The sequence below is a fragment of the Pogona vitticeps genome, chromosome 6 (assembly GCF_051106095.1).
Source record: "Pogona vitticeps strain Pit_001003342236 chromosome 6, PviZW2.1, whole genome shotgun sequence".
Lineage (NCBI taxonomy): Eukaryota > Metazoa > Chordata > Lepidosauria > Squamata > Agamidae > Pogona > Pogona vitticeps.
The window spans coordinates 118,920,163-118,946,280 of NC_135788.1; the positions used below are offsets into that span (position 1 = coordinate 118,920,163).

Here is a 26,118-nt window from a genome sequence, read left to right on the forward strand (position 1 = left end):
TTCATTCTATTACTACTATGTCTGTTGTGTTACATTCAAGGCGTCTTTTGGATCTGGAAATCCAATCCGGAAATGATGGTTATGATGATTGTTGTTCTTATTGTTATCCTCCTCCTCCTTTTAAGAATGTTACAATAGGAGTTGTGTGCATTAACAGATTAACTTATTGCTCCCTTCTCTCCACGTTTGAAGACCTTTCATGAGAAACTTTAAATAAATAATTTGATGCACTTTTAGGGTTTTAAACCCTTGACTTGAGTCTTGGTGGTCCACGGCAACAAAAGTTATTTAAAGGGGGTCCATGGTAAAGAAAAGGCTAGGAACCACTGATCTATAGGGTCTGTTGATCTGTAGAGCTCTGCAGGTCTAAGATGATGATAATGATGATGATGATGATAAGATAGTCTCGTTTTGTGCTCCCTTCTTTTCTCTGGACCCCTCTCCGCCCCTGTGATGCTAGACATGGAAGCGGCCGAGAGCAAATTCACAGCCCTCCGGGACGAGCTGATGGCGTCCTTGTTCAGAAACCCGACGGAGCAGAACCCCGAATCTGTACAGGGCATGGTGGAGCTGGCGTTGCCGTTCGAACAAAAATACCGGGAAATAGACGCAAAAGGTCTTATCCGGGACAACGCTCAGGGAGAGGTAAGGGATGGAACAAAAAAAAAAAAAACCTGAGCCAAGGGCGGGAGAAGTCACCTTTTTTAGCCATGGAGCAAGCAGGCGGTGGCTTTTTTCCCTTCCTTTCTGGGAGATCTTCAAACGGTTGGCGAGCCGGCTGACGTTGGGCGGACGGAAGCTTTACCTGCTGAACTTCAGCCTGTGATCCCACTACCACCTCAGGGGGCTGGAGAGAGAAGATACAGGACAGGGAACCGAGTATATAGGGGGAGAAATTAGGTCCACATCCGAGCTAGGAAACAGGGGAAAAGTTGGACAGTGCTTCATTTCATTTCTTTATTTAAAATATGATTACCCAGCCTTGCCCCTGCAAAAAAAAAGGACTCTGGGTGGCTTGCATCGTTAAAAACAAAATATTAGAAACTAAGAATGGTAAATGATTCAAATATTAAAGAGGAATTAATAGCAGCCTACTGAAAATGTTATGAAAAATAAGATTTAGAAGCACTTATCCTATTTAGGGTCTCCAAAATGTTGGTTTGGAGGTGCCCGGAAAAAGGCCACGATAAGAGTTCAAGTTGTATTTAAAGTATGGAAAGGTAGAATTTAGCAGCATCTGGTGCAGAAAAGGCAGGATTTGAACCTCTGTTGCATAATGCCCGAGCAATGATGTTCAAGGCCTTACGATTTGAGCGTCTCTGGGTGGTTCCTAAAGCGAAATTGAGAGTCTTCAGCGAGGCCACGGCGGGTCCCTGCAAGAGAGAGAGACAGCTCCCGATGTCCCACTTCCCTTCCAGATCTTAAAGGACCTTCGCACTGTCTCAGTTGCCTTGAACATCCTGGAGAAATACGGCCGCAACTTATTGACCCCCCTCAAGCCTCGTTTCTGGCGGATGGTCAAGTTCAACAACCCCGTCTTCCGGGACACAGTGGACACCATCAAGGTGAGAAAGATGCTTGTTTTTCAGGATTCGTTGAGGGATACAGTTCTGGACGTAGCATGTGTATTGTAAAGCGTAGTCGTATGTTTGTGATATTGCATTTCACACTGGTCCATCTTGTGCTCCTCGTGGTGTTTGTTCGCATGTACGCAAAACCACCGTGGGAGATCACTGGAAAGATGGAGTGAAGTTTAACCATCACCATCATGGCGACGGTTCATCATCACTCCTCCTCTTCTGCCTTAATCTCTGTTTAGAGAATGGACTGGAGAAGGGCCAGTTTTCATCTCTGTAGCAGGCATTCCACTTGCTATGGGTGGCGCTGGGCTCCCCTTGAAAAATTTGGGTTGGGGGGGTGCTCATTTAAGGAGTTTTCCCACTTCAGCAAATACATCGGCCACGACCCCTTCTCCAAAGAGAAGGGATCAGCTCCGTTTTCCATGTTCTAGCCACTTTTTATGTTGGACTACTGCAACATTTTGTGTGTGGGGCTGCCTTTGGAGACTGTCCAGAAAAGTCAGGGAGCTCAGAACATAGCAGCTAAATGGAAAGTGGGTGTTATGGAAACATAGCATGAGTATTTAAGTGGCTGCCCTGGGTCTAAGTCTGTTAAAGATTCAGGTGATGACCGAACGCTTTTCATGCTAATGGGAGACATTATTATTAATGGGAAAAAACTTATTAACTGTTCAAGCAGTACGACAATGGGACCCATGACCTCGGGGAGATGGTGAGCGCTTCAACACTGGAGGCCTTCAAGAGAAAATTGAGGAAACCCTCTGTCCGATCTGCTTTGACTAGAAATTCTGCCTTGAGCAGGCGGTCAAACTTGATGGCCTCAGAGGTCCCCCTTCCCACTCCATGATTCTGTGATTTCTAACCCCCGTTCTGCTATCTTCTGAACCCTGGATTGTTCCTTTCCGACAGGGCGGCCGCGATGTTCTTCGCCTCTACGGCTACTCCGAAGAGCAGGGGGACGGGCTGTGCTTCCCAGAGCATCTCCTAGAACCAGACATCGCCCGAGTGGCTTCTGTCACCGTGGACATCATGCTCTTGCGGGCTGAGCTGAACCTCCTCCTTTCGGTATGGCAGGAGGATGAGACCGAGAAGTCGCGGCTGGGAGGGTGGGATCAAAATTGAGGCTGTTGATTAGGAACTGGAGAATGTCCATCATTCTTTTCCCGTTTTAGGACGCTCACCCCAATCCTCTGATGTTTCAAGAGTTAATAAAAGGATACGACAGTTTACAGGTGAGTATCGGATCGGTGGCACTGGGCTGGTCTCTCTTCTCACCGGTCACGGATACAAGAACCAGAGTTGAATTCAAATCTTGCTTTTCTGAGGAACTTGGTGGTTTTGAGGGGGGGGGGTCCCTCTCATGGACTCCATTTGCTGTCTGTAGAGTAAAGATGTCAGGAAAAACTTCTTAACGGTTAGAGCAGTATGATAATGGAACCCATGTTCTCGGGAGATGGTAAACGCTCCAACGCTGGAGGCCCTGAAGAGGAAATTGGACAACCCTCTGTCTAGTCTGTTTTGACTTGGATTCCTTTATGGGGTGGGGGGGTTGGACTTGATGGCCTTAGAGGCCCCTCCCAACTCTTATTGTTCTGTGATTTCCAGAAGCCACCTTGAATTGCACATCGTATGTGCGCATAGCTTCCCATCAGTAGGTGGTTGTTCTAAACTGCCTTGGGTCTTAAGGAGAGGTAAAAAAATATTGACATACATTTTAAGTAAATAAATACAGTAAATGTACATTCTTCCTCTCCCAGGCCAGCCTCCTCACAGACGCCTGTCCGGTTCAAGAACACACACCCCAGCTTCCAGTGAATACATTGTCACAGTCAGGTAAACGTCAGGCAGCGGCCGAAGGCCCAAAGCGTAGTTTCTCTGATGAAACCTTAAAGTTCAGGGTGCTGAAAATCCCTCGATCATTCTACATGCTGGAATTGGAGGGCTGGGACGGCATTTCTCATTTGGAACAACCTGGCTTCCGGGTTGTAATTACAAGAGCAAAGCAAAACAAAACGAGCGGGTTTCTAGTCCCTATGACAGTCACGAGAAGCTTTAGGATATGAGCACAGCTTTGCTTGGTGGGCCAAAACTGGACTTTGGATAAGTTCTCAGGGCTGCACCGCAGGGGTGGGTAGGCCCCAGTGTGAACGAAGCAAGGGCCAAAAATACTTCCGTAATTCCGATTAAAGCTGCCAGGAACTAAACCTTAGGGGAAATATTCTTGCCAGTTCTTTAAGCCCGGGGTGGGGTGGGGTGGGAGCAGGCGCCAAAAGCAGAAGTTTGCAAAGCCAGGTGCTTATTTCAGCTCTCGCCTGACTTCCTCTCTCTCTCTCTCTCTCTCTCCACCTACATGCCGGCTGCCTTGACACAGGGTACCTTCCCCCGGACGCCTGCCTCCTTTGCGGCTTGGAGACCCCGTCCTTCCACTGCGCCGCCTGCGCCCAGTCCCTCTGCCTAGACTGCGACCGTCTCTTCCACAAACACCCTTCGCGAACCCATCACCAGCGGGTCCCCCTGAAGGACCACGCGTGGCGCAGCCCACCGCCTCCTCCTCCAGCGCCACCTCCTTCCAGGTAGTACTGCCAATCCGTTGGTGGATGTTCGTCCTTTCCCATGCCTGGGCCCTTTTCCTTTCCGCCTGCGCTGGGAAGGGCGAGCGGCCGGTTTCGCCATTCCTCGAAGTGCTGCTTGTTACCCTCTTTTAAGTGCTGTCAAGTCGTTTCCAGCTTAGGGTAACCCTAAATCAGGTTCTGGGGTGTGTGAAATGTTCGAGGAATGGTGTAATAGCCACGGCAGAAGGAATTGCTTTCTTCCATGTTTCCCCCCATGCCATATGGCAGCCTCTAATTCCCCCGGAATGGCATTTTGTGAAACTTCTAGCCACTTCTTCTCCTGGTTTTTCCTTCGCCCCCTTCCACCGCCACCCCTTTTGACACTTTCAGGGCTGGTACAGCCTGCAGTGGGTCCTGGTGATGAGCATTGATCCTTTTGCAGGCTGCGAGGACCTCTAAACTCCACTTACCCTTAATCTAGGTCCGTTCACAGTTTTGATTTCAGATAAGGTTTATGGACTGAAGCAGCGTCAGCCAGAAATGTCTGGTTGGCCACTTACTGATTTATTTATTTCAAAAGTTCTTACCCTGTCTTTCTCCTTAAAAAAGAAACCAAGGTGGCTTACGCCAGTTGAAGGCAATCTTTAAAAGCTTGGAACAGTAAGTGTGCTGTTTCTAGCTTTGAAAGGCATGCAGGACATGGAACGATGGGATGAAGTTGGAGGAAGCCAGATTTTGGCTGAATATCAGGAAAAACCTCTTAACTGTTAGAGCAGTACGACAATGGGACCAAGGACTCTGGCAGGTGGTGAGCACTGCAACGCTAGAGGCATTCGAGAGAAACGTAGACAACCACCTGGCAGATATCCTTTGATTTGTTCTCCTGCATCGATCAAACTTCACTGCTCTGTGACTCTATGGTACAAATATTATAAAAGCATCAAAGAGATACTAGGCTAAAACGGTCAACAAAATCAACACCAAAAATAAAAGCAACAAGGCACAAAGCTCTGTTTAAAAATACTTCTCAGAGGGGCAGTAATTAAAGGAAAGCTGACCTGAAGAGAAAGGTCTTCTCCTGCAGCAAAGAGGAGGCCGGGCTGGCCTCCAGTGGGAGGGAGTTCCAAAGTTCTGGGAGCAGCCAAAGAGAAGGCCCTTGTCTCAAAGATGTGGCCACGGAGGTGTTGGGTATGCCCGTTGGCTCCAAAAGGACCCAGTCCTTTTGCCCGTTTAAGGGAAATCCCATAAACCTTTGGTGGCAGATGGAGCGCCTGCTGAGGAAGGCAACGAGCGTCTGCTCAGAGGGTAACCATTTGCCACTGAGACTTCCACAATTCCCTTACGGAAGCGTGGATCGACCACAGGATCCCAGCCAGTACGTACCTTATTTTTCCATGTATAAGACGCCCCCATATATAAGACGCCCCCCCACTTTTCTAAACCCAAATTAAGAAATCTAAGTGGGGCTTAGCAAGTGCAGGGGGAAAGGGATCGAAGCGCTGCAGGATCGCTTTGATCCCTGCTTTCCCCTCCACTTGTTTTTGCTCTCTCCTCAGCTTACTTCCGTGTATAAGACGGCCCTCAATTTTTAGTCTAGAGATTTTAGACAAAAGTATAGTCTTATATATGGAAAAATAGGGTTATTCAGAAGATACGTGACAGCTGCAGTCTTGTCCATTGTCAGTTTGTTGACCGAGTGTTGTGATTGTGATCCGTTTAAGCCTTTCCATCGTGGCCTCTGATGCGACGTCCTTGCCGCCTCCGATGGAGCCCCTGACGGCGCCCTGGTTGAGCCTCTCTGCTCCGCGGCCCCCGTGGTCTTGCGCGAACTGTCGCACGACCAACGACGCCCGCTACGTCCTCTGCGTGGCCTGCGACCGGCCCCGTGGCTGCCGGATGCCGCCCAGTACCAGTTCGGAAGAGGACCCCGGGAGCTGGGGCCAGACGGTCCGGGGACGCTGGTCCTGCCAGTCCTGCACCTTCGAGAACGAGGCGGCCACCGTCTTGTGCGCCATGTGCGAGCGGCCGCGTCTGGCCGGAAAACCTGGGATGGGCGACGCGAAGCCCCTGATTGCTTGGGGCCCGGAAACGGGACAGCAGGAGGAAGAGGTAAGTAGATGGATGTCGGGAGGGCACAGCATAAATCATGCCTTTGTACCAGGATAGCTCAGTGGCTTAGATCTCGGGCAGCAGAGCCGAAGGATGAGAGTTCGATTCCCCCTGTGGTGCCTTCCTGACGGGGCTGGACTGGATGATCTCATGGGGTCCCTTCCAGGTCTGCAATTCTACGATGATGATTATTATTAAATCTTAGCAGACGAGGTGAAGCATTGCTGTCCCCCCCAGTTACCTAGAGGCTGAATTAAAACAGAATCTTCCCGTTACAATTCGTCCTCCTTTATTTACGTCTGAGGGAGTGGACTTGTCTACGAAAAGTTTACATTAAAATATAGCAGTTAATCTTTAAGATACTACCGCGACAGTTTTATATCCTTTACTTTTAGTTCTTCATTTAATTTTTTTCCCCTTTGTTTTTTTTTTTGCCTGATCCATTAACGCAGACCGACACAGCTGGTTCTTCTAAAACTATTCCTTTATTGGTTTCTTGCAATTATTGCTGGCCTTTTTTCTCTCTCTGAGCAAATGCAAAGGTATGAGCAGGAACAGAGGCAGGCTGAACGCGCGGTGGGTTGATCCCATAAAAAGGCAACCACTGGCTTCTAGTTTGTGAAATCTGAGCACGGCTGGTAATCGCAGGCTCTTTGGGAGGTCATTAATTCCTAGGGCTATCCTAGGGAGTCCAAAGCATCAGCACAGAACCACTTCAGGGTTTTGAATGCCCTGTCCTCAACCAGCCCTGCTCAGCTCTTGCAGACTCAAACCTGTGGTTTCCTTGAGGGAGTCCCTTCATCTCGTATTGGGTCATCCTCTTTTCCTGCTGCCTTCTACCTTTCCCAGCAATGATGGTCTTTTCCAGTAAAATCCTGCCTCTTCATGATGTGTCCAAAGCAGGACAGTCCCAGTTTCATCCTTTTTTTTTGCCTCCAGAGAGAGTTTGGGCTTAATTTGATCTAGGATCCACTTGTTTCTCTTTCTGGCTGTCCAGGAGAGCTGCAGATCTCTCCTCCCGCGCCACGTTTCAAACAAATCATTTTTCACCCCCTTCAGGGCCCAACTTTCACACCCCTCCGTTCATGGTGGTCAGAAAGACAAGAAGGTGGATGATCTTGGACCTTTTACCTATTCATGGATGTCATTCCCTTAACCACATCTGCTGGGTTCTGCTCAGCCCACAGCTGGATGCAGATGAATCCCCATCTGGGAGCTTCAAAACCCCATCCATTCCCTGTTCACATCTTGTCTTACAGCTTCTGTCTTCGCCCTAGCTGAAACAGGGATGGAGCAAGGGAGAAATAAGGCAAATTTGCTAAGGAATAAAACTAAGTACAAAGAAGTCGGAATGAAAATACTCATCCGTCCCCTGGGAATGAGAATCAGAGAGGCAATGGACGGGGAAATTTATTTGCAAGAACCCCATTCTTGTGGTTGCTGCTAGGCAGGGGTCCTACAAGATGAGGGCTTCTGGAAGTGAGAGTCTGAAAAGTATCTTTTCCAAGGTCTGCCGTCCCCACGAAACACTTCAGAATAACCGTCACCCATCGAGGTGTCTTTGTGTTTTCGAAGTCCCACTAATGGCCAATAGGCAGATATTTGCTAAAAGGCGCCCTGTCCCTCCATCCTGGATTGCTCAGCCTCTCCCTGTTCCTTCCCTGCAGTCTTCCGGCTGGCAGTGCGAACACTGTACGTACTGGAACAAGATCCGTGGCCGAGTGTGTGAAATGTGCAACCGGACCAGCCAGCGCGGAGGGCCGGCCCCGGCGCTGCTTCCCCCCAAGCCGGAAAAAGAAGAGGAGGACCGACAGAGGAAAAGCCTGACGTCGGAAGTCAAGGGGGATCCCAAAGATGGGAAGAAGACCTCGCTCGTTTCCCAGGAAGAAGCGGAGCGTCAGAGGCAGGAGAAGCTGCGCGAGGACGGGCAGAAGATGGTGGCCATGATTCGGGTGCGTAGGTCCTGGTATTGGAGACAGGGAAGAAAAATGTGGGGGCATAAGAGATGTAGCGGCAAGAATTTGTTGCAGACTATCAAACTTTTGGTTAAATTTCTTTAGGTCCTCTGCAGAAGAGCAGAATAGAATGGAGCAGAATAGCTTCAATTCCCCAAAGGGAGTCCACCCCCTTTTTTTTCATCCACTGGCCCTTACAGTCTCAGTAACTCGCTTTGAGAAATTAGAGAGCGGAGGAACTGAAGGTTTCAGCGTTGTACAGTTGAAATAGATCAAACAGCCAACAGACAAACCTGGCCAGCTGATTTTTCAGCCACAGCCCTCCACAAAACAACCTGCTTCTAACAGACTAAAGGGAGGGAAAGAGACACAGAGGAAAGAGGCGGGGCTGTCTCTGAATTCCGAGGCAGGGAAGGAACGATTGGCTAGTCCTGGTTGACAGCCATGCCAGCCCAAGAAGGTCCCTCCCAGTCACACCTGCTAAAGGCCACGTGCGAGATTGAATCCCAGTTTCTTTTATACGGATGAATACCCACCTTCCTTCCTTAAAAGTCCGGGTGGTTCCCCTCGGAGGCCGAGCTGCAAACCGCTCTCAAGAGTTTCTCGGCTGGTCTTTCTCTTTGCCACCCTGTCCAATTTCACCGGATCTTTATGGACTTGTTTTTCTTCTCCCCCCCCCACCAGGAGGCCGAGACGTTTGGGGTAGCCCCCGAGATGGTGGCTGCTGCCTTGCGCTACTCTGGGGCAGAGCTGCCTCTGGCGTGGCTGAATTCGGAGCTCCCTTGCGTCCTGGAAGGGATGGCGGAGCTAGCCACGCAGCGTGGCGAGCAGGAGCCCGGGGGCGGACTGGGCGTCATCACCCGAAAGGAAGTCCAGGCCGCCTGGGTGGAGAGCCAGGGAGACGTGGACGAAGCCGTCGCCCGGTGCCTGGCCACCCGGCGCAACAAGGTCAGCCCGCGCGGGATGCTTCAAGAAATGGATGGGCTTCCTGAGATGGAAGGTTGTGGGAAGGGAGAAGGGGTCTGATGCAGCCTCCGGCATTTGTCTGGCTTGCAAACGTCTGCTGTTATCTCTGATCGGTGATCGGAAACAGTCTGGATAAGAGGGAGGAGCTGAATCCTGGGGGAGTGGGAGGAGCCGGGGGAACTCCAGGGTGGGGTCTGGGCAGCGAGGGAGGGGCTTATGGTGGGAGGGAAGTGGGTTTTGTGGGCGGAACCTTAGGACAAAATTAGAACAAGGGAGGAAGGTTCCTCTTTGAAAATGGGTGGGGCCGGAAAGGGGTAGTGGCTTGTGAAAGGGAGGAGCCTGAACGGGTTCGAAATACAGTAGGAAGGTTTTGCAGGTGGAGACGGTGCAGATTTTTAGAAGAGAGCAAATATGTTTGGATTTAAAAGACAATAATTGGGGGGGGGCGTGCTCAGGGGCCACAGAGTGAGGAGTTCCTATGCCAGCTCTGGCCGAGTCATCCTTTGAGATCCTCTCCATCGATCGTAGCCCTAAGAGGATGGGAAAGTAATCAAGGTGTGCTCAGAATGTGTGCGAAGTATTTTTTTGAAATTAAATCCCAGGGGATCCGGCTGCTGGGGTGGTGGTGGTGGGGAGTGTGTCTCACCCTGAGCGTTCTCTCTCTGAATAGATCCAGGAGCTGAAGGCGCTGGGATTTGAGGAGCGTGGGCCGGTCTTGGAGGCACTTTACCAAAACAACGGCGAGCTGTGGCGGGCGTTGGTGCCACTCCAGCGCCGGGTGTTGGAGCCCTTTCATCGGCAGCTCTGGGAGGAGGAGGAGCCCCCAATCGACGTCCATTGCCCTGACCGGCAGGTGAGACGGGGCTGACCACAACGCGCGGTCCCCGGAAGGGCTTCCCTTTCTGTTCAGCTCCCCGGGGTGCTTTACTAATGATCGGCGAGGCTGCTGTCCTTCCCTTTCTTCCATGAACTCAAAGGATTTCCTCATTCCTCCTGTATCCCCATAGCAGCCTTGCAAGGTAGGACAGGCAGACAGAGAGAGAGAACCGTATTTTCCATGTCTAAGGCTATACTTTTGTCTAAAATCTTTAGACTAGAAATTGAGGGTCGTCTTATACACAGAAGTAAGCTGAGGAGAGAAGAAAAACAAATGTGGGGGGGAAGCAGGGATCAAAGCGATCCTGCAGGGCTTTGATCCCTATTTTCCCCTCCACTTGCTAAGCCCCACATAGATTTCTTAATTTGAGGTTAGAAAAGTGGGGGGAGTGTCTTCTACATGTGGGCATCTTATACACGGGAAAAATACGGCAAATGGCTCAGGGTCACCCTGTGAGTTTTTATTTATTTTATGTATGTGAAATATTTTTACCCCATCTCTCCTCCAAATGACGCAAAGTGGCTTGCCACAATTAAAAGACCAATCTTTAAAAGCTAAAAACAGTGAGTGTTTCATCGCATCGAGTCATCCAGTCGTATTCGCCCCTTGGCGATGTCGCGAACCAGCTCTCTCCTGCAATTTCCGGTTGTTTGCGGCTGCTTTCGGCTGCTTTATAATCGTGGCCAGTGCCTGCTTTGATTCCATCCAACCAACGTGTGTCCTTTGGTGTCCTCGTCGCCTTTGACCGCTGACTGTTCCGAACGTAACAAATATAAATGTATAGAGACAAAGGATTAAACAAGTATTAGGTTAAAAACAGTTGACAAAATCAATATGATATTGAAAACAACAAAGCCCAATGATCCGTTTCAGGCACAGTGAGGACTAGAGCCTTGATTTCCCAAGTCCCGCAGTGACCGTCGTGCTTTCCTGCCTCCTTCCTTCCAGGCCCTTCTGCGGCGCCTCTTGGCCTCTCTGTCCCTGCCCAGCTGGGGACGTGCGGAGCTGGTGGTCTCCCTGATGCTGGAGCAGCCGGCCGATGGAGGCTGGGAGCTGGCCGACATTGTGGAGGCCGTCAGAGCCTCCCCCAGTCGTGATTTCATCAAGCGCCTGCTGAATTGGGAGTGTGCCGTCTGCAGCTTGGCCCTGCCGCGCAACAAGGTACGCGTGTGTGTTTGTGTCCCTGCGTTGAAGCTGCAGTCTTTGCTTTCCTTTATGGAAGAGGGGAACATACAAGATTCGGCGATGGGTCCTGGATCCGTCCAATTCCAAGGCTCCTTTCTGCTGACTCTTTTCAGCCGTAAATGAAAAACAAATTTACTTATATATCAGCGACGTGGGAGGCATTGGAGAGAAAGCTAGATAACCGTCTATCAGATCCTCCCATATCTGCAGGGAATCCATTCCAAACACCCCTGCGGAGGCTGAAAAAACACAGGTTATTGTGAACGCTGTTTAATCGCAAAGGCTATACATAGTGTGGTCTCTGTCTCCCTCCTACTAGCCATTTCTGGTAACTCCATCATTAAAAATACATCTTATGGGGATTTTTCTTTTAATATTTTCAGACCGTGGATAAGTGAATCCGTGGATGCTGATCCCGCAGATAAGGGGGGGCCCTACTGTACTTTGATTTGGATTCCTACCTTGAGCCCCAGGGGTTGGACTCGATACCCTTAGAGGCCCCCTTCCAACTTCCTGTTTCTGTGAAATGTTCCTTATCTCTAGAGTTTGCAAATGTTTCCTTTCTGGGTCACAAATCTTGCGATCCTTCCATCAGCCTGCCCACTGACTGTTAGTTTTTGCAAGAGGTAGCCCCCAAATAAACTTTTGCATCATTTTGACATTTTCCTCCTTTTTGTGTGTGCGTGTCTCCTGATGCCCTCCCGGCGCATGAGACTACAACTCCCATTGCCCTGCTGGCCCAGCCAATGGAACCAGATGAAGATAATAGATGTTTATAGAGTAATTATTCACCCCCTCCGCCTAAATAAAACCACCTCTCTAAGAGTTTTTCCCCCAAGTCGCCTGCCTAATTATGCAGACAGACAAAATCAAACCCATATTTGTCCAGGATGGCGCTGTCTGGCAGAAAGGCCTGTAAGCGGACGGCCGTAAGCATCATTGGTGAGTGGGCTAACGGTTATGTAGCCGCTAGATAGAACCTCCATGTACAGTGGTGCCTCGCATTATGACGTTAATTCGTTCCAGCGAAATCACTGTAGAACGAAAACGTCGTAATGCGAAAATAAAAACCCCATTGAAACACATTGAAACCCCTTCAATGCATTCCAATGGGCTGGAAACTCACCGTCCAGCGAAGATCCTCCATAGGGCGGCCATTTTCGGTGCCTGTGCAGCGAGGAATCCGTCCCAGAAAACAGCGGGGAGCCATTTTATTTACCCGGCGGCCATTTTGAAACCACTGATCAGCTGTCCAAAAATCATCATTTTGCGAAGAATCGGTTCCCGAAGCAGGGAACCGATCATCGCAAAGTGAAAAACCCCTATTCAGACCATTGTTTTATGATTGCAAAAACGTCATCGTAATGCGGTTTCATCATAATGCGGGGCAATCGTAAAGGGGGGCACGACTGTACTGAAGCAGCATATCTCTTAACGGTGACACACTGGGGTGGAGAGAGTGGTTGGCTTCCGTTTCTCACTGTGGTCGAGGGATTTCCGAGGGGTGGGCTCTTGGGCGCCGTGCGTCGTGGGCCTCATCCAGCCGGGCTCTCCTCTCCTTAGATGCAGTCTCTGACGTCGTGTGAATGTACCATTTGCCCAGAATGCTTCGCCCTCCACTTCACCATCGCCGTGAAAGAGAAGCACATCACGGACCTGGTCTGCCCGGCTTGCTCCGAGCCGGAAATCAGTGACGAGAAAGAACTTCTGAGCTACTTCTCTACTCTGGACGTCCAGGTATTTCACTCTCTCTCCCCCCCCCCCCGTCCCAACCTCCCTGCTGTGAAAAAAGTGACCCTCAATTGCCTCATCCTGCAGCTCACTTGACGTCTCACGTTCTCGCGAACCGTAACGTCCCTTTAATGAACCTCTTGGTACTGTTTTCATTTTTTTCGAGAGCTCCCCCTTCCCATAGAGGAGAAGGCAAAATAATTTTCTTTGAAATAGCACAAGATTTGGGGAAATGCTACCCGATCGAGGGCCATCCCCTTTCCACCCTACCAGGGTTAGAGGCCGCCCTGTTTTGATTGAAGAAGTGGTCCCGATTTCTAGCTAACGATTTCATTCGCCGGAAGGAGAGCTCAGGGAGTGAGGCCTCCGGCTTGCAGAGGGTGGGAGTTCGATTTCCCCGCTGGGCCTCCTGGGAGTAAAGCCAGCCTGGGGTGGGGGTGGGGGCCTTGGGCCACCTGCACTGTCCGTCTCAGGGCTGCTCAGGGAAGAAAGGCAGGAGAAACCACTTCTCTTTCTCCATCTGGATCCTCAAAGGGGTTGCCTCGCAAGTCTGAATGGCCTGGAGGGCACACACTTCTTATTTCCTTTTCCAAATGACCGCTCGGTCCTTGAACTCAGCAGTTTCTAGCCATAAGCCGAAGTCACACCCTGTTCACCAAAGTGGAGATCCGGGAGCATTTGGGGGGAAATGTTAGCAGAGAAAGAGAAGGAGAAATGAAAGCTGTGTATCCAGATAAACCGAGGAGAGCCCTAAGACCTAGAATCATACTGTCATTGAATCATGAAGTTCAAAGGGGCCTCTTAAGGCCATCAAGTCCAACCCCCTGCTCAGCGCAGGACTAGACATCATCACATGATCACTGGCCGTCCTTCAAGCCTCTCAAGATCATCATCATCATCATCTTGGAACGGCAGAGCTGGAAGAGAGCCTATGGATCATTGAGTCCAGCCTCTGTCAATTAGGCCCAGTGGGGGAATCGAACTCCCAACCTCGACTCTTCCAAGAGACCCGGGACCCAGTGTAGGCGGCCCCTAACTCAGGAGCGTTAAAAACATGGAAAAAAATGGCCCCTTCTGGGATTCAGGTTGTTGATTTTGGGAGGCCTTTCCCCCCCGCCCCCCCGGCAGAAGGGGCTGAATTCCATTTTAGAGCCATATTGGCACTCCTGGAGGCTTCCGGGAAAATAAAATCATATACCTCCCCCCCCACTTCTTTTCTTTTCTTTTCTTTCTTTCTTTCTTTCTTTCTTTCTTTCTTTCTTTCTTTCTTTCTTTCTTTCTTTCTTTCTTTCTTTCTTTCTTTCTTTCTTTCTTTCTTTCTTTCTTTCCTTCCTTCTTCCTTCCTTCCTTCCTTCCTTCCTTCTTCCTTTCCTTCCTTCCTTCCTCCCTCCCTCCCTCCCTCCCTCCCTCCCTCCCTCCCTCCCTCCCTCTCCTTCCTTCCTTCCTTCCTTCCTTCCTTCCTTCCTTCCTTCCTTCCTTCCTTCCTTCCTTCTTCCTTTCCTTCCTTCCTTCCTCCCTCCCTCCCTCCCTCCCTCCCTCCCTCCCTCCCTCCCTCCCTCTCCTTCCTTCCTTCCTTCCTTCCTTCCTTCCTTCCTTCCTTCCTTCCTTCCTTCCTTCCTTCCTTCCTTCCTTCCTTCCTTCCTTTTTTTCTTTTGGTCCAGGGCTCTAGCTAGGAAAAGTGGCAGGAGGAAAAGAGGAAGAGCAAATAGAGGAGATGGATGGACTCCATAAATGAAGCCATGGCCTTGATTTTGCAGAGCTATTAATGACAGGGCATTTTGCGGGGTGGGGTGGGGGTGTCATTCATTAGTCAAAAATCAGAGGCGACTGAAATAGCACATAACCACCACGCCACAGGGCTCCCCTTGTGGCTTATGTGCCACATTTTGTCAGCCTCCCTAAAGAGGGGAAAAACAGACCTTCGTCTACAGCGTAACGATCCCTTCTTACAGGATTTCCTCTAAAATCTCTTTCCAAGCCGTAGCCCCCTCTGCTGTCTATAGCCTCATGGTATTCGGAGCGGTCTTCTCCCTTTTTCTCTCCGAAATTATAAAACATTTTAGGCAACCCGGTTGTTCACCTTCTCTAATTCTCATCTTTCTCCCTGCTTCTCCTCTCCCCCCCCCCCACAGCTGCGCAGCTGCCTGGACCGGGAGACCTACGATCTCTTTCACAAAAAGCTGACGGAGCATGAGCTCATGCGGGATCCAAAGTTCCAGTGGTGTACGCATGTGAGTAAGCTGTTCGGGGCCGCCTTCTTGCCGGGTGGAAGAGGAGCACAAGCAAGGAAGTGTTCGGGGAGTTGTGCGTAAAGGGGAGGAGAGAGCTCTTATAGGAAAGGCGTGTAACGAATTGTCCGTATTTTAAAAAAATTACACTTTTTTTGGTGCATCAAACCAAACTCACAAGAGACAGAAACATGGTGGCTTCTTGAAGACTCTCTCAGTGTGCAGTTCTGTCAGTCAAATCCACTTCCTCGGACATTAATAGCCAAGTGCCATTAAGTTAGTTCCGACTTGCGGCAACTCTTTCCAAGGTTTTCAAGGCAGAGGAGACTCGGAAGTGATTTACCCTGTCCTTTTTTTTTCTGGGGGTGCCCTGGGAACTTTACAGCTGGCCCAAGGCCACCCAGGCTGGCTCTTTCTCCCAGGAGGCCCTGTGGAGGAATTGAACTCCCAACTTCTGGCTCCACAGCCAGATCCCTAAACCACTGAACGGTCCAACCCGCTGACCATAGAGTAAGATTGTATGACTGCCCTATTTTGACAAGGCCCGACGACCAAGCGAGGATACAAATACAGTAAGACCCCCAATATCTGTGGGAGATCAGTTCGAAGCCCCCCGCCAGCCCGTGGATGCTGAAAAACGTGGCTTAAAGCAAACGTTGTACAGAGCACAGTCTCTGGCTTCCTCTAGTGGCCAATTCTGGTAACTTCATCTTTAGAAATATATATTTCCAGGATTTTTCTTGCAATGTTTTTCAACGGTGGATAAGTGAATCAGCAGATACTTGAACCCGTAGATAAGGGGGGAGGGTCCTGAGGTAATGGATAAAGGTTCATTGGTCAGGGAATAGGCTGTCATGCTGTCAGTAATTTCGGTTAAAAGTTAATGAGGTCATGATAGCATTGTTGACACAAGTGGCAAACCGGGGGAATCGGCGCACGATTTCCCATGTGGTAACAAGAACCCTTGATTTCAGATCCAGTCCTTTTCAGCAGATCTCCAGCATCCGCATAGGCCTTGTTTCGGCTGCTTCTCTTTCAACCCTTGTTCCCCCCCCAAAAAAATTGGTTCCCTACAGGTCACTCAAGAATGTCCAGGTAGGTTGAAATGGACGGTCACAGGTTTTTTAGCGCTGCTGTTCATTTTATTTTGATCTCCTTCCAAAGATTAACACGGCCACTTCTTTGAAAACGGTGCCTTTTGGCACAGACAAGAGCCAAGCATCTTTGTGGCCCTGGAGCCAGCAATGGCTGCCATGTTTCCTTGTTTGCTTACCTGAAAGGACATAACAAAACATCCCATCCTCTTTTCTAGTGTTCCTTCGGCTTCATCTATGAATCGGACCACTTGGAGGCCAAATGCCCACAGTGCCGGAAGAGCTTCTGCGTCCAATGCAAGCGCCAGGTCGGTGGCGACTTCGGGCGATGGGGGGAGGCGAGGGAGAAGCTGCGGTCTCCCACCTTGTCGTGCGCAAGAGACGCTTTGGGAGTCCTGGAGAAGTTGCTTGTCGGACTAGCCCTCCCAGAATCCCCCAGCCCAGGGGATGATGGGCTTTCTCATCCAGAAAAAGCAGCTTGCCTAGCTTTGGGTCAACCCGTAGCGTAGATCCCCTAAGACAGTGGTTCCCAGCCTCGGATCACCGAGGTGTTCTTGGACTACAACTCCCAGAAGCCTTCCCCACTAGCTGGACTGGCCAAGATTTTTGGGAATTGTAGTCCAAGAAAATCTGGGGACCCAGGGTTGGAAGACGCTGTTTTAGGAGGTCATGTGGGGCAGTTGCCTCAGGAGAAGCTGTTGGGATGAGGCAGCAGCTCCTGGCTACTTTTATATGGCTTCCTGATGCTTTCTGCTTTGGGGGGAAACAGACCATGGTGGGCGGCTGCTCTCGAAGCCAGCCTGCCCTCTCGGGAGCTGCCGTGGGCTGGCGTCCAGAAGTCACGTAGAACAGCTCAGGAGCAACAAGAAGATGAGGATGATGGCCACGTGGGTCCCTGTAACCACAGGGAGGACAGAGTGTGTGGGTTGGTAGTGGTGGGGTCTAATAAATAAATTAGAGCAATAATTTGGGCAGTGGGGATCCCGGGATGGGTTTGTGTGCAGCCTTTAAGGCCCACCTGGTTGAGAGCCGTGTGCGGTTCCTGGACCTCGGGAACGCGTCCCCCCTCTCGGCCTGAGATGGGGATGGGGATAAAAAGCATCAGGCGGAGGTGCTCCGAGAAGGCTTTTGATCCCTGGCTGAGCTTCCGCCTGCTGCGTCCAGTCCCCGGCAAGCAAGGGCGCTTATCGGCCATCCTTGATCCTGCCTCCTTCCCCCCCCCCCTTTTCCCCGTCCTGCAGTGGGAGCCCCAGCATCAGGGTCTGACGTGTGATGAGTTCCAGGAATGGAAGCGAGCCAATGATCCTGAATATCAAGCTCAGGGCTTAGCTGCCTACCTGCAGGAGAATGGGATTGGTGAGTATTCCCCACCACCACCCTTACCCCCTCATTTGACCGAGATCCCAACCCGTACGTGGTTTCCCGGCAAGACCGAGCCCTGGCCTGCTTCGCGGATGGTTAAGCCGCAGAATTCCTAGATCACGCGAGGGGGTCCAAGATCAGATCAAGCCACAATGATCTCTGGAGGCCAAAGTGCTGAAGCCTGAGGCGGTCCTCCTTTGGGCACCTCGTGAGAAGGCAGGATTCCCTGGAAAAGACCCATCCTGCTGGGAAATGGTGGACAGCAGCAGGAAAAGAGGAAGACCCAATAATACGAAATGGACCGACTCCCTCAAGGAAGCCACAAGATGGCATTTGGAAATAGTGAGGAGGGCCGTTGAGGACAGGGTATATTTTGGAGACGGCTCCTTCGTAGGGTCACCGTGAGTCATAGGCGATGGGATGATGCCCTGGGGAAAAGAGGGAGTAGAGGCTACTCTGGAAGGAAGAAGCCTTTCAGCTAGCTAGGTCCAGTCTTATTTTTCAGGTGTGGAAGACCTTGCTAGTCCGACGTAGGTGACCAGCGTCTGCCAGGGTTCTACCGGGACGGAGTGCTTCTCCCTTTCCCCCTCGGCTTCCCGGCTTCTCTGCCCCCCCTGACCTTTTCTTCTCCCCTTCCCTTCCAGCCTGTCCCAAATGCAAATTCTCGTACGCCTTGGCCCGGGGAGGATGTATGCATTTCCAGTGCACCCAGTGTCGGCACCATTTCTGCAGCGGCTGCTATGGCGCTTTCTATGCCCCGAACGTAAGGAGGCTGGGGGGGGGGGTTGGGGGGCTGGCACGGTGCCCCCAAAACCAGGCTCCGCACTGTAGCCACTCTGCCGTGCTACCTCCTGCTCTCTCTTGTGTAGGAGCACCCAGAGCAAGCGGAGGGGGGTGTTTAGGGTTGGAGGGGGAGGCTATGAATCCTGTCTGAGATCCTTTCACTCTTCCACATACATTCTGCCTGGAAGGTGGGGTGCGCACCCAGGGGTTCAGATTTAGAATTCCAATAAGTTGCCACCAGTTGCCAGACAGATCAATATTCCCAATTCAGTCGCTTAACTTCCCAGCAGGGATGGGAAATGTAGAACTACCTTCCCAGACAATCAGCTTAAAAGGGTGCGTAAAGTTTATTTTAAAAGGAAAGGAAAGAGGGGGGGGGAGAGATCTCTTTTTTTTAATGGAAGAATCGTTCCAGGTACAGGATTACAGGAAATAAAACAGAAACTGCAGAAAATAATACAACTTTATCTCCTATTTAACTCGAGTGGTGGAATAAAACTGGGGAGATTCTCTTTCCTCCCCCCCTTCCCCAAGCAAAAATTCTTACATGAAGTATAAAAGTCTCCTTGTGAGTATCACGGCACAATTCAATAGTAAAAAATATAACTGAGGTTAAAACGCATTCACAGCAGTAAGGCATAACAATCCATTTAAAAGCCCCTTTTAACACCCAGACTGAATCCCAACAGCTATCAATATTTATTGTTAAAAAACAACTCCCACCAAGTTTCTAGTCCTCAGGGGCTGCAGAGAAAGTCTAGATGGCGCATGTATTTTCTGTAACGGGTGTGGAAATTTTTCCCGAAACATTGGAGAGGGAGGCGGTATTGAGGAATTGAAGCCATCCATGGTCATAAAATCTAGGCAGAAGCGATCCAAGGCATTGCTCCAAGTTGTGTTCATTTTCAGCAGACTCTCCCTGTTCGGGGAAATGCAAGGGAGCCTTTGATTTTTGGTGAACCCTGACATTTCTGAAGTGATCTCTGCGGATTTCGGAGTGAAAAACAAAGGATGTTTTTGTATACAACACTTCTCTCTTTTGCTTGCTTTCTGAACTCACTGACCGGAATTGAAAAAAAACACACGAGATAAGCTAGAAATTATGGGGCCTTTATCTGAGGGCATAGCATAGTTTCCCAGACCTTGCATCAGCCTCAGAAGCTGTCAAGACAGACTCTTCTGTCAGACGGGTCGGAAAAGAGAGCTATTGATCCAAGCCTGTCGCCAGAAGCGAGTGGAAAAATTTACCAAAACAGAGTAATCGAAATTATAAAAACTTTGATTGGTATTATATGACAGATACAAGTGTTAAACTAAAATCTAAGCTGCCTTCTTATTATTATTATTATTGATTTTCATAGAACTGCTGGATAGCTCAATGCATTAGGCATCTGGCTGCAGACCCAGAGGTTGGGAGTTCGATTCCCCCCCCCGTGGTGCCTCCCTGATGGGGTCAGACTGGATGATCATCTTAGGGGTCCCTTCCAGCTTTGTAGCTGTAAGATGATGATGATTAAACCTTAAAGATGAGGTGAAGTATTGCCGTCCCACAGTTCACCAGAGACAGAATTAAAACTGCGTCTTTACGTTACAATTCGTACTGATTTATTTACATCCGAGGAAGTGGACTTGTTCGTGAAAGCTCACATTAAAACATAGTGGTCTTTGAGGGACTACAACGTAATGCGTGAGTCCAAATAAACTGGACTCCCATATTTTCTCCCCTTGTTATTGTCTTTTTCCACGTAACGTCAGCATCCTTGTTTACATTTTCATTGCGAAAACTGGCCCACATGCTCAACGAACCTGCCATCTCCGCTTACCCGTTCTTTGTTCCAAACCAAACCAGTAATTTTGGCAAACTTTTTTATTTCCCCCCCCAATAATGCTTTCACTCTTAATCCACTTCTCTGAGGCCCTTTTTAGAAGGGCTTCTAAAGTTTAGGCCAACCCTTTCGTATCCCACCCAACGTTCTTATACTTTCATATATTTTTTTTCCTGCCACATATTTATGTCTGAATTTGTAATTGACAGCAGAGGTTCTTGTTGCTGTCGTTGCTGTCGTTGTTGTTAAAATTGCACAACGCTCAGCTCTTGGTTGGGAAAGTGTGAGGGCAAGAGGAGAAGGGGACGACAGAGGATGAGATGGTTGGACAGGGTCACCGAAGCGACCAACATGACTTTGACCCAACTCCGAGAAGCCATGGAAGACAGAAGGGCCTGGCGTGCTCTGGTCCATGGCGTCACAAAGAGTCAGACATGACCTAACGACTAAAAAACAATAGCTCTTGGTTGGCCCCTGAGGCAGAGAAGTCTTCAGGCGGGATCTCATGTATGTGTTTCATGGGGTTGGGGATTTGATCCGTCTTGCTTGCTTTGGGTGATCGCGGACTCCCTTTTCTCCAGAAATGCCCCGTCCCGGACTGTCACATCCGGCGGTCTCTCCACGGCCACCATCCACGGGACTGCCTCTTCTACCTGCGTGACTGGGACGTCCCTCGCCTGCAGCGTCTCCTACAGGTCCGTCGGTCTGAAGGCAGGAGGGGTGGGAGGCAGGAAGAGCCACCGGCAAAGGGAGGGCCCAGCCCGCGGGCTGCCCGCCACGGCTCGGCCTCGGTGGTGGTCTCACGAGGTCTTTTATTTCCTTCCAGGATAACAATGTGGTGTTCAATACAGACCCACCGGCCGGCACCCGAGCCACCCCTGGAGGTGAGTGGCAAAGGATTCCGGGTAGACGGTAAAAGTTGGAATTAGCCAAGGAGGATGGTTTTTGTAATCCAGACCGTTGGGAGGAGGGTTGAGGAGGTCAGGGGTGGAAGCTTCTCTGCCTTTTCCGTTCCCACTTTCTAGGAAAGAGATGGAGAGCAGTGGATGAAGGGGGTCGGATCTGATGGCCGTATTAAGTCCCTTCCAACTCCCTTGTTCTAAGAACTCTTATTATCTGGCTTTTAAAAATTATTTAACAAAAACAAAAATAGATATATCTGAATGACACCAAAGAGCGAAGGGCTTCTCGAACGAGACATGTGGGAAGAGACGCCACAGTTGCTTTGCTTAAGCATCTGATTTTGTGCCATAAATAAATAAGTTGACGATAACTAAGTTGACGGAGTAGACTTTGTCTAAAAGGGCGGGATAGAAATCTAATTAAATAAATAAATAATTGAGCTCTTAAGGCTTCAAGAAGGATTCTGGGAATGGTCATTGATACGGTTCTCAGAGTGGCTTATCTTTCCCTGATGAGGACATGCTGGCCTTGCGAGATACGTTTGTGCTTCTTGGCCTGTTGCCGTCTCCCCTCGTCTTTGCAGGGGGAATTATCTTCCACTCCTCCCCGCCAGTTTCAAGGTGAGAAGGCTAAACTAAAATGATCCGTCCGGCTCCCTGGTAGCTCCTTTGCCGTAGGATGGAGGGATCCGTCTTTTGTGCAGATGTTTGCTTACTTCTTTTTTTACATCTGTCTCCCTCTACATCCATGTCACCGATCAGAAGAATAAAACTTATCTCGTGTTCCAGTTCCCTGGGGTTTAAGTAATCGTTTAATTGTATTATATGTATATATCCCGAGAGGCTTTATTACCGAAAAAAGGGGTATAGAAATACATATGTTATCCATTCTATCCCACCTTTCACCTTAAAAAAGATGCCAAGGTGGCAAATATTATAAATGAATGAATAATCCCCATGGATTCCTACCATGCAGGTGGATGCCGTGTTATGGAGCAGAAGGAAACTATGGCAGGGTTAAAGGATGAACCTTGTGGGAAAGAAACCCCAGCAGGATATGCTGGTCTTTGTCAGTGAGTAATGTTATTTTAATTTTATTTTTTTAAATTTGCATTTGTATCTCACTTTTCCTACTGTGAGCTCAAGCTGGTGTATGTGGCTCTGCTCCTCCCTGGTTTTACTTCAGAAGAATCCTGCCCTGTAGATCAGGCTGAGAGAAAGGGATCACTCCTTGATCTTAATAGGGACTAGAACCTTGAATTTCAAATCCCAGTCCGGCACCCCAGTTGCTAGACCATGTTGCAAGAGAACAGAAATGTTGTGTGTGTTTTTTCGGATGAAAACGATCATACTCTCTTTTCATTTCTTCTTGACTGGAAAGGCACTGAGCCAATCTGAGAGAAATCAAGCTGGCTCTAAGATAGAGAGAGGAGCATGTGTTTGTGGCTTCGGACCATTCCCAGGATTCCCCGGGAGGCCAAGCTGGCAAGGGAATTCTGGGAAGGCTTCTCCAAAAACTTATAAATCCGCACCTCTCTCCTTGAAAGATGTCAGCCGTAATCAGGCGTTATTCAGCCTGGTGCTGAGCACATGCTTAGGGAGGAACAATGCTTGGCCTGTAGTTTACAGTAGCAGCGCCGGATCTGAAGAAGAGGAAAGTCCTACTCATGTGTAGGCCTGTCGCAGGAGCGAGAACCAGATTTTCCAGGGTTCTTGCTCCCTCCAGGACCTTTCTTCATTCATCTCAGCACTCCTACTGTAAAGAACGTGATGATAGAGGGGGCGAGGTTATTGGGCTGAATAATTTGGTTGGTTGGTTGGTTGGTTGGTTGGTTGGTTGGTTGGTTGGTTGGTTGGTTGGTTGGTTGGTTGGTTGGTTGGTTGGTTGGTTGGTTGGTTGGTTGGTTGGTTGGTTGGCTGGTTGGTTGGTTGGCTGGTTGGCTGGTTGGCTGGTTGGCTGGTTGGTTGGTTGGTTGGTTGGTTGGCTGGTTGGCTGGTTGGTTGGCTGGTTGGCTGGTTGGTTGGTTGAGTGAGTGAGTGAGTGAGTGAGTGAGTGAGTGAGTGAGTGAGTGAGTGAGTGACCTCTTGCTTCTCAACAGAGAGGCTCAAGGCAGTTTACAAAACACACCCGAATAGAGCTTGTTCTTATTTTTTTTATTTATTTCTTACTTGTGATTCCATGTAAGGAGGGTGGGAATATTGGAGGGTCCCTCTTTGTTATTGCACACACTGGCACAAGGAAAGTGTCAGCGCACCACCGTGATTTCTGTTCCTTCCCCCCCCTCCTGCTCTCAGGGCGCACTATAAAGAGTACCTGGTCAGTCTCATCAATGGTCACTCCCTGGACCCAGCCACCCTGTACACTGTGCAAGAGGCGGAAAACGTCTGCCGACGCCACTTGCCCGCTGCGCAGATACCGCACCAGGGGCCAGCAGAAGACGAGGAAGCCTATCGGGGGCGTTTGCTCAAGGTGAGGCTGGACCGCTGCCGGCTGGAGAGCAACGGGGTCAAGGGGAAGACGGTTGGTTGGTTGGTTGGTTGGTTGGTTGGTTGGTTGGTTGGTTGGTCGGTCGGTCGGTCGGTCGGTCGGTCGGTCGGTTGGTTGGTGAGAGCAATGAGCATAAAACTAGTTTATGTCATGAAAAAACAGTATTTGAAATGCGTATAAAACTGATGGGCTTTTTTGGTCATTAAAAGACAATATTTAAAGCTGAGAACAATGAGTATCAAGAGGCAGCTTACTTCACGTTGAGAAATGGAAAATACAAGGAGTACTAAAACTCCATATATATTCAGTTTTTTTGGGGGGGGACAGATATAAGAAAAGCTGAATCATTCCGTCTTCTTGGCTAACGTGTCCTGTTTTGGACTTCTTCCACCTGCCACAGATTCTGAAAGATGGAGTACCGCTGGCCCAGCATATTCCACGCAGGCGGAAGTAGCTGGATGCAAGCGGACCTTCCAGCTGAAGAAATAAGGCGGGTTTAGGAGCGAAATTCTGGATTTTGGCGGAATGGAGCGCTGCACGGAAACCTCCCCTTCTCTCATCGTCTTTTCCGCCTTGTGTTAATATTTCAGATGTAGCTTTATATTCGAGGTGCCCAAAGATAAGGTGTCTTCGCAAGCTTCTTGTCTTTACACGTTTCTATGCAAATTCCTTATGGAGATGTACAGTTTTAGGAGACTGTCATGGGTAAAATGAAAGATAATATTTTATTTTATTTTTGTCATCCAGGAAGCGTTGGGTTTAAATACTGTAGCTGAATGTTTATGGGGGATGTTTTTTTCCGTGGTGGATTGGAAATGAAGCCACTTTCACCAAAAAAAGAGAGAGAATTATTTGGTGGCTAAATTCGGTGAAAATGTCTTGTTGCAGTTTCCGATTCCCTCTTTTTCTGACTCCTTATTTCCTTCCCCCTTTCCACCTAATTTCTGAGCCTGCGTACCTCTTCGGAAATTAATAAACTGTTCCATGATTTTTTTTAAAAAAACCAAACAAATCATGTTTTTCTTTATTCCTCCCTGCTAATCTAGCTTCTGGGATACCAGTGTGGTATACGAGTGGGCAGAGTTACAGATTAGGACTCAAAAGGCCTGGGTTCGAATCCCTACTCAGCCAAGGAAGCTCACTGAGGATGTGGCGCTGGTAAAACCACTCTTTAAATATTTCATGTAAGCCCTATTAGAGTCACTCTAAGCCAGTTCCGAACAACCGTATACAGTGGTGCCTCGCTTAACGATCACCTCGTTAAACGACAAAACCGCTTGACGATGAAGTTTTTGCTATCGCAAAATGATGTTTTGATAGGGAAAATCGCTGAATGATGATCGGTTCCCTGCTTCAGGAAACCGATTTTTCGATAGACGACAATTTTAAAACAGCTGATCGGCAGCTCTGAAATGGCTGCCTGCTGTGCAAAACGGCTCCCCACTGTGTTTTAGGACGGATTCCTCACTTTACAGGCACCGGAAATGGCCGCCCTATAGAGGATCTTCGCTGGACGCTGAGGTATTTAGCCCATTGGAACGCATTGAACCGGTTTTCAATGCATTTCAATGGGCTTTTTCATTTCGCTTGACGAGGATTTCGCTTAACAGCGATTTCAACGGAACGAATTATCCTCATCAAGCAAGGCACCACTGTAGCTTCTAGATGCCGTTTCTCTTTGCCCTTGTCATGTTTTTAGCACGAGCAGGCTGCATTTCCCCAGGAGATTTCACACACACACACACATACACACACCTCTTTTTCTGTGCTCCAAATCCCTGGAGAATTACAATCATGCCATCCCTGTGGGCCAGTCTGGAAAGTCACTAGGCTGGTCTCCTTTGGATCAAAATGACAGAAAGATTTCTTGTTTTGGACTCTTATCTACCAACACTGGACCCAGGATTTGCACCTGGAAAAACTTAACTTTTCCAGTCTCTGTAAAGGAGCCTGTCATGTTACGGTATCTGCCAGCATTCAGTTTTACCCGTTTGTTTTCTGGATCTCTCTCTCTCTCTTCCTAAAGAAGATTCCTGTGTGACTTGAAAGCTTACGTCTTGGGACCATAATCATTTCCCCAACTTGCTGTGTTACCTACGTGTTTCTTGAGCGTGAAAAAAAATGCAGCTGGCTACAAAGTGGTGGCATTCCAGTTTCTAAACCAAAGAGGGGTGGTGGTTAGAGAAGAGGAACAAAAAAAAATCAGTCATAACATCGCACACACAGCTGAACTTGGCAGCCTGAACTCTCTCGGGAGTCAAAAATGACTAAACACAGCCCATTGTATGTTGAGTGTCTAATGAGAAGATCCTGCCCACTGGAAAAAGGCAATTTAAAAAAAGGGGGTGGGAAGCTGTTTGGTCTTTATACATGACTCAAAAACAAGGATGGGCAGTGTCTGTATTATGCCTCTAAAATCTCACGAATGGACACTAGTTTTCCAGACTCTTGACGGTTGAGCATGGCAGAACAGAGAGTTG

The 26,118-nt window shown here is 49.3% G+C and overlaps 1 protein-coding gene across 1 annotated transcript; it reads left to right on the top strand.

Moving 5' to 3' along the window:
- Positions 1 to 460: 460 nt before the first annotated feature.
- On the top strand, positions 461 to 24,650 carry RNF31 (ring finger protein 31). The gene is made up of 21 exons (XM_078378341.1): positions 461 to 645; positions 1,419 to 1,565; positions 2,490 to 2,645; positions 2,753 to 2,812; positions 3,338 to 3,413; positions 3,952 to 4,153; positions 5,854 to 6,241; positions 7,909 to 8,193; positions 8,881 to 9,144; positions 9,833 to 10,015; positions 10,988 to 11,200; positions 12,788 to 12,961; positions 15,088 to 15,186; positions 16,496 to 16,585; positions 17,519 to 17,633; positions 18,284 to 18,402; positions 20,830 to 20,943; positions 21,075 to 21,132; positions 22,127 to 22,223; positions 23,446 to 23,620; positions 24,039 to 24,650. The coding sequence occupies exons 1-21, from the start codon at positions 463 to 465 to the stop codon at positions 24,090 to 24,092; spliced, it is 3,252 nt and encodes a 1,083-aa protein (XP_078234467.1). The 5' UTR covers positions 461 to 462; the 3' UTR covers positions 24,093 to 24,650.
- The last annotated feature ends 1,468 nt before the right edge of the window (positions 24,651 to 26,118 follow it).

Excerpts from the sequence above, each read along its gene's own strand:
- RNF31 (XM_078378341.1), top strand. The coding sequence starts at position 463 with ATGGAAGCGGCCGAGAGCAAATTCACAGCCCTCCGGGACGAGCTGATG. Across the intron at positions 10,016-10,987 it reads TCCATTGCCCTGACCGGCAG|GCCCTTCTGCGGCGCCTCTT; the intron begins GTGAGACGGGGC and ends CCTTCCTTCCAG. Across the intron at positions 20,944-21,074 it reads GCCTGCAGCGTCTCCTACAG|GATAACAATGTGGTGTTCAA; the intron begins GTCCGTCGGTCT and ends ATTTCCTTCCAG.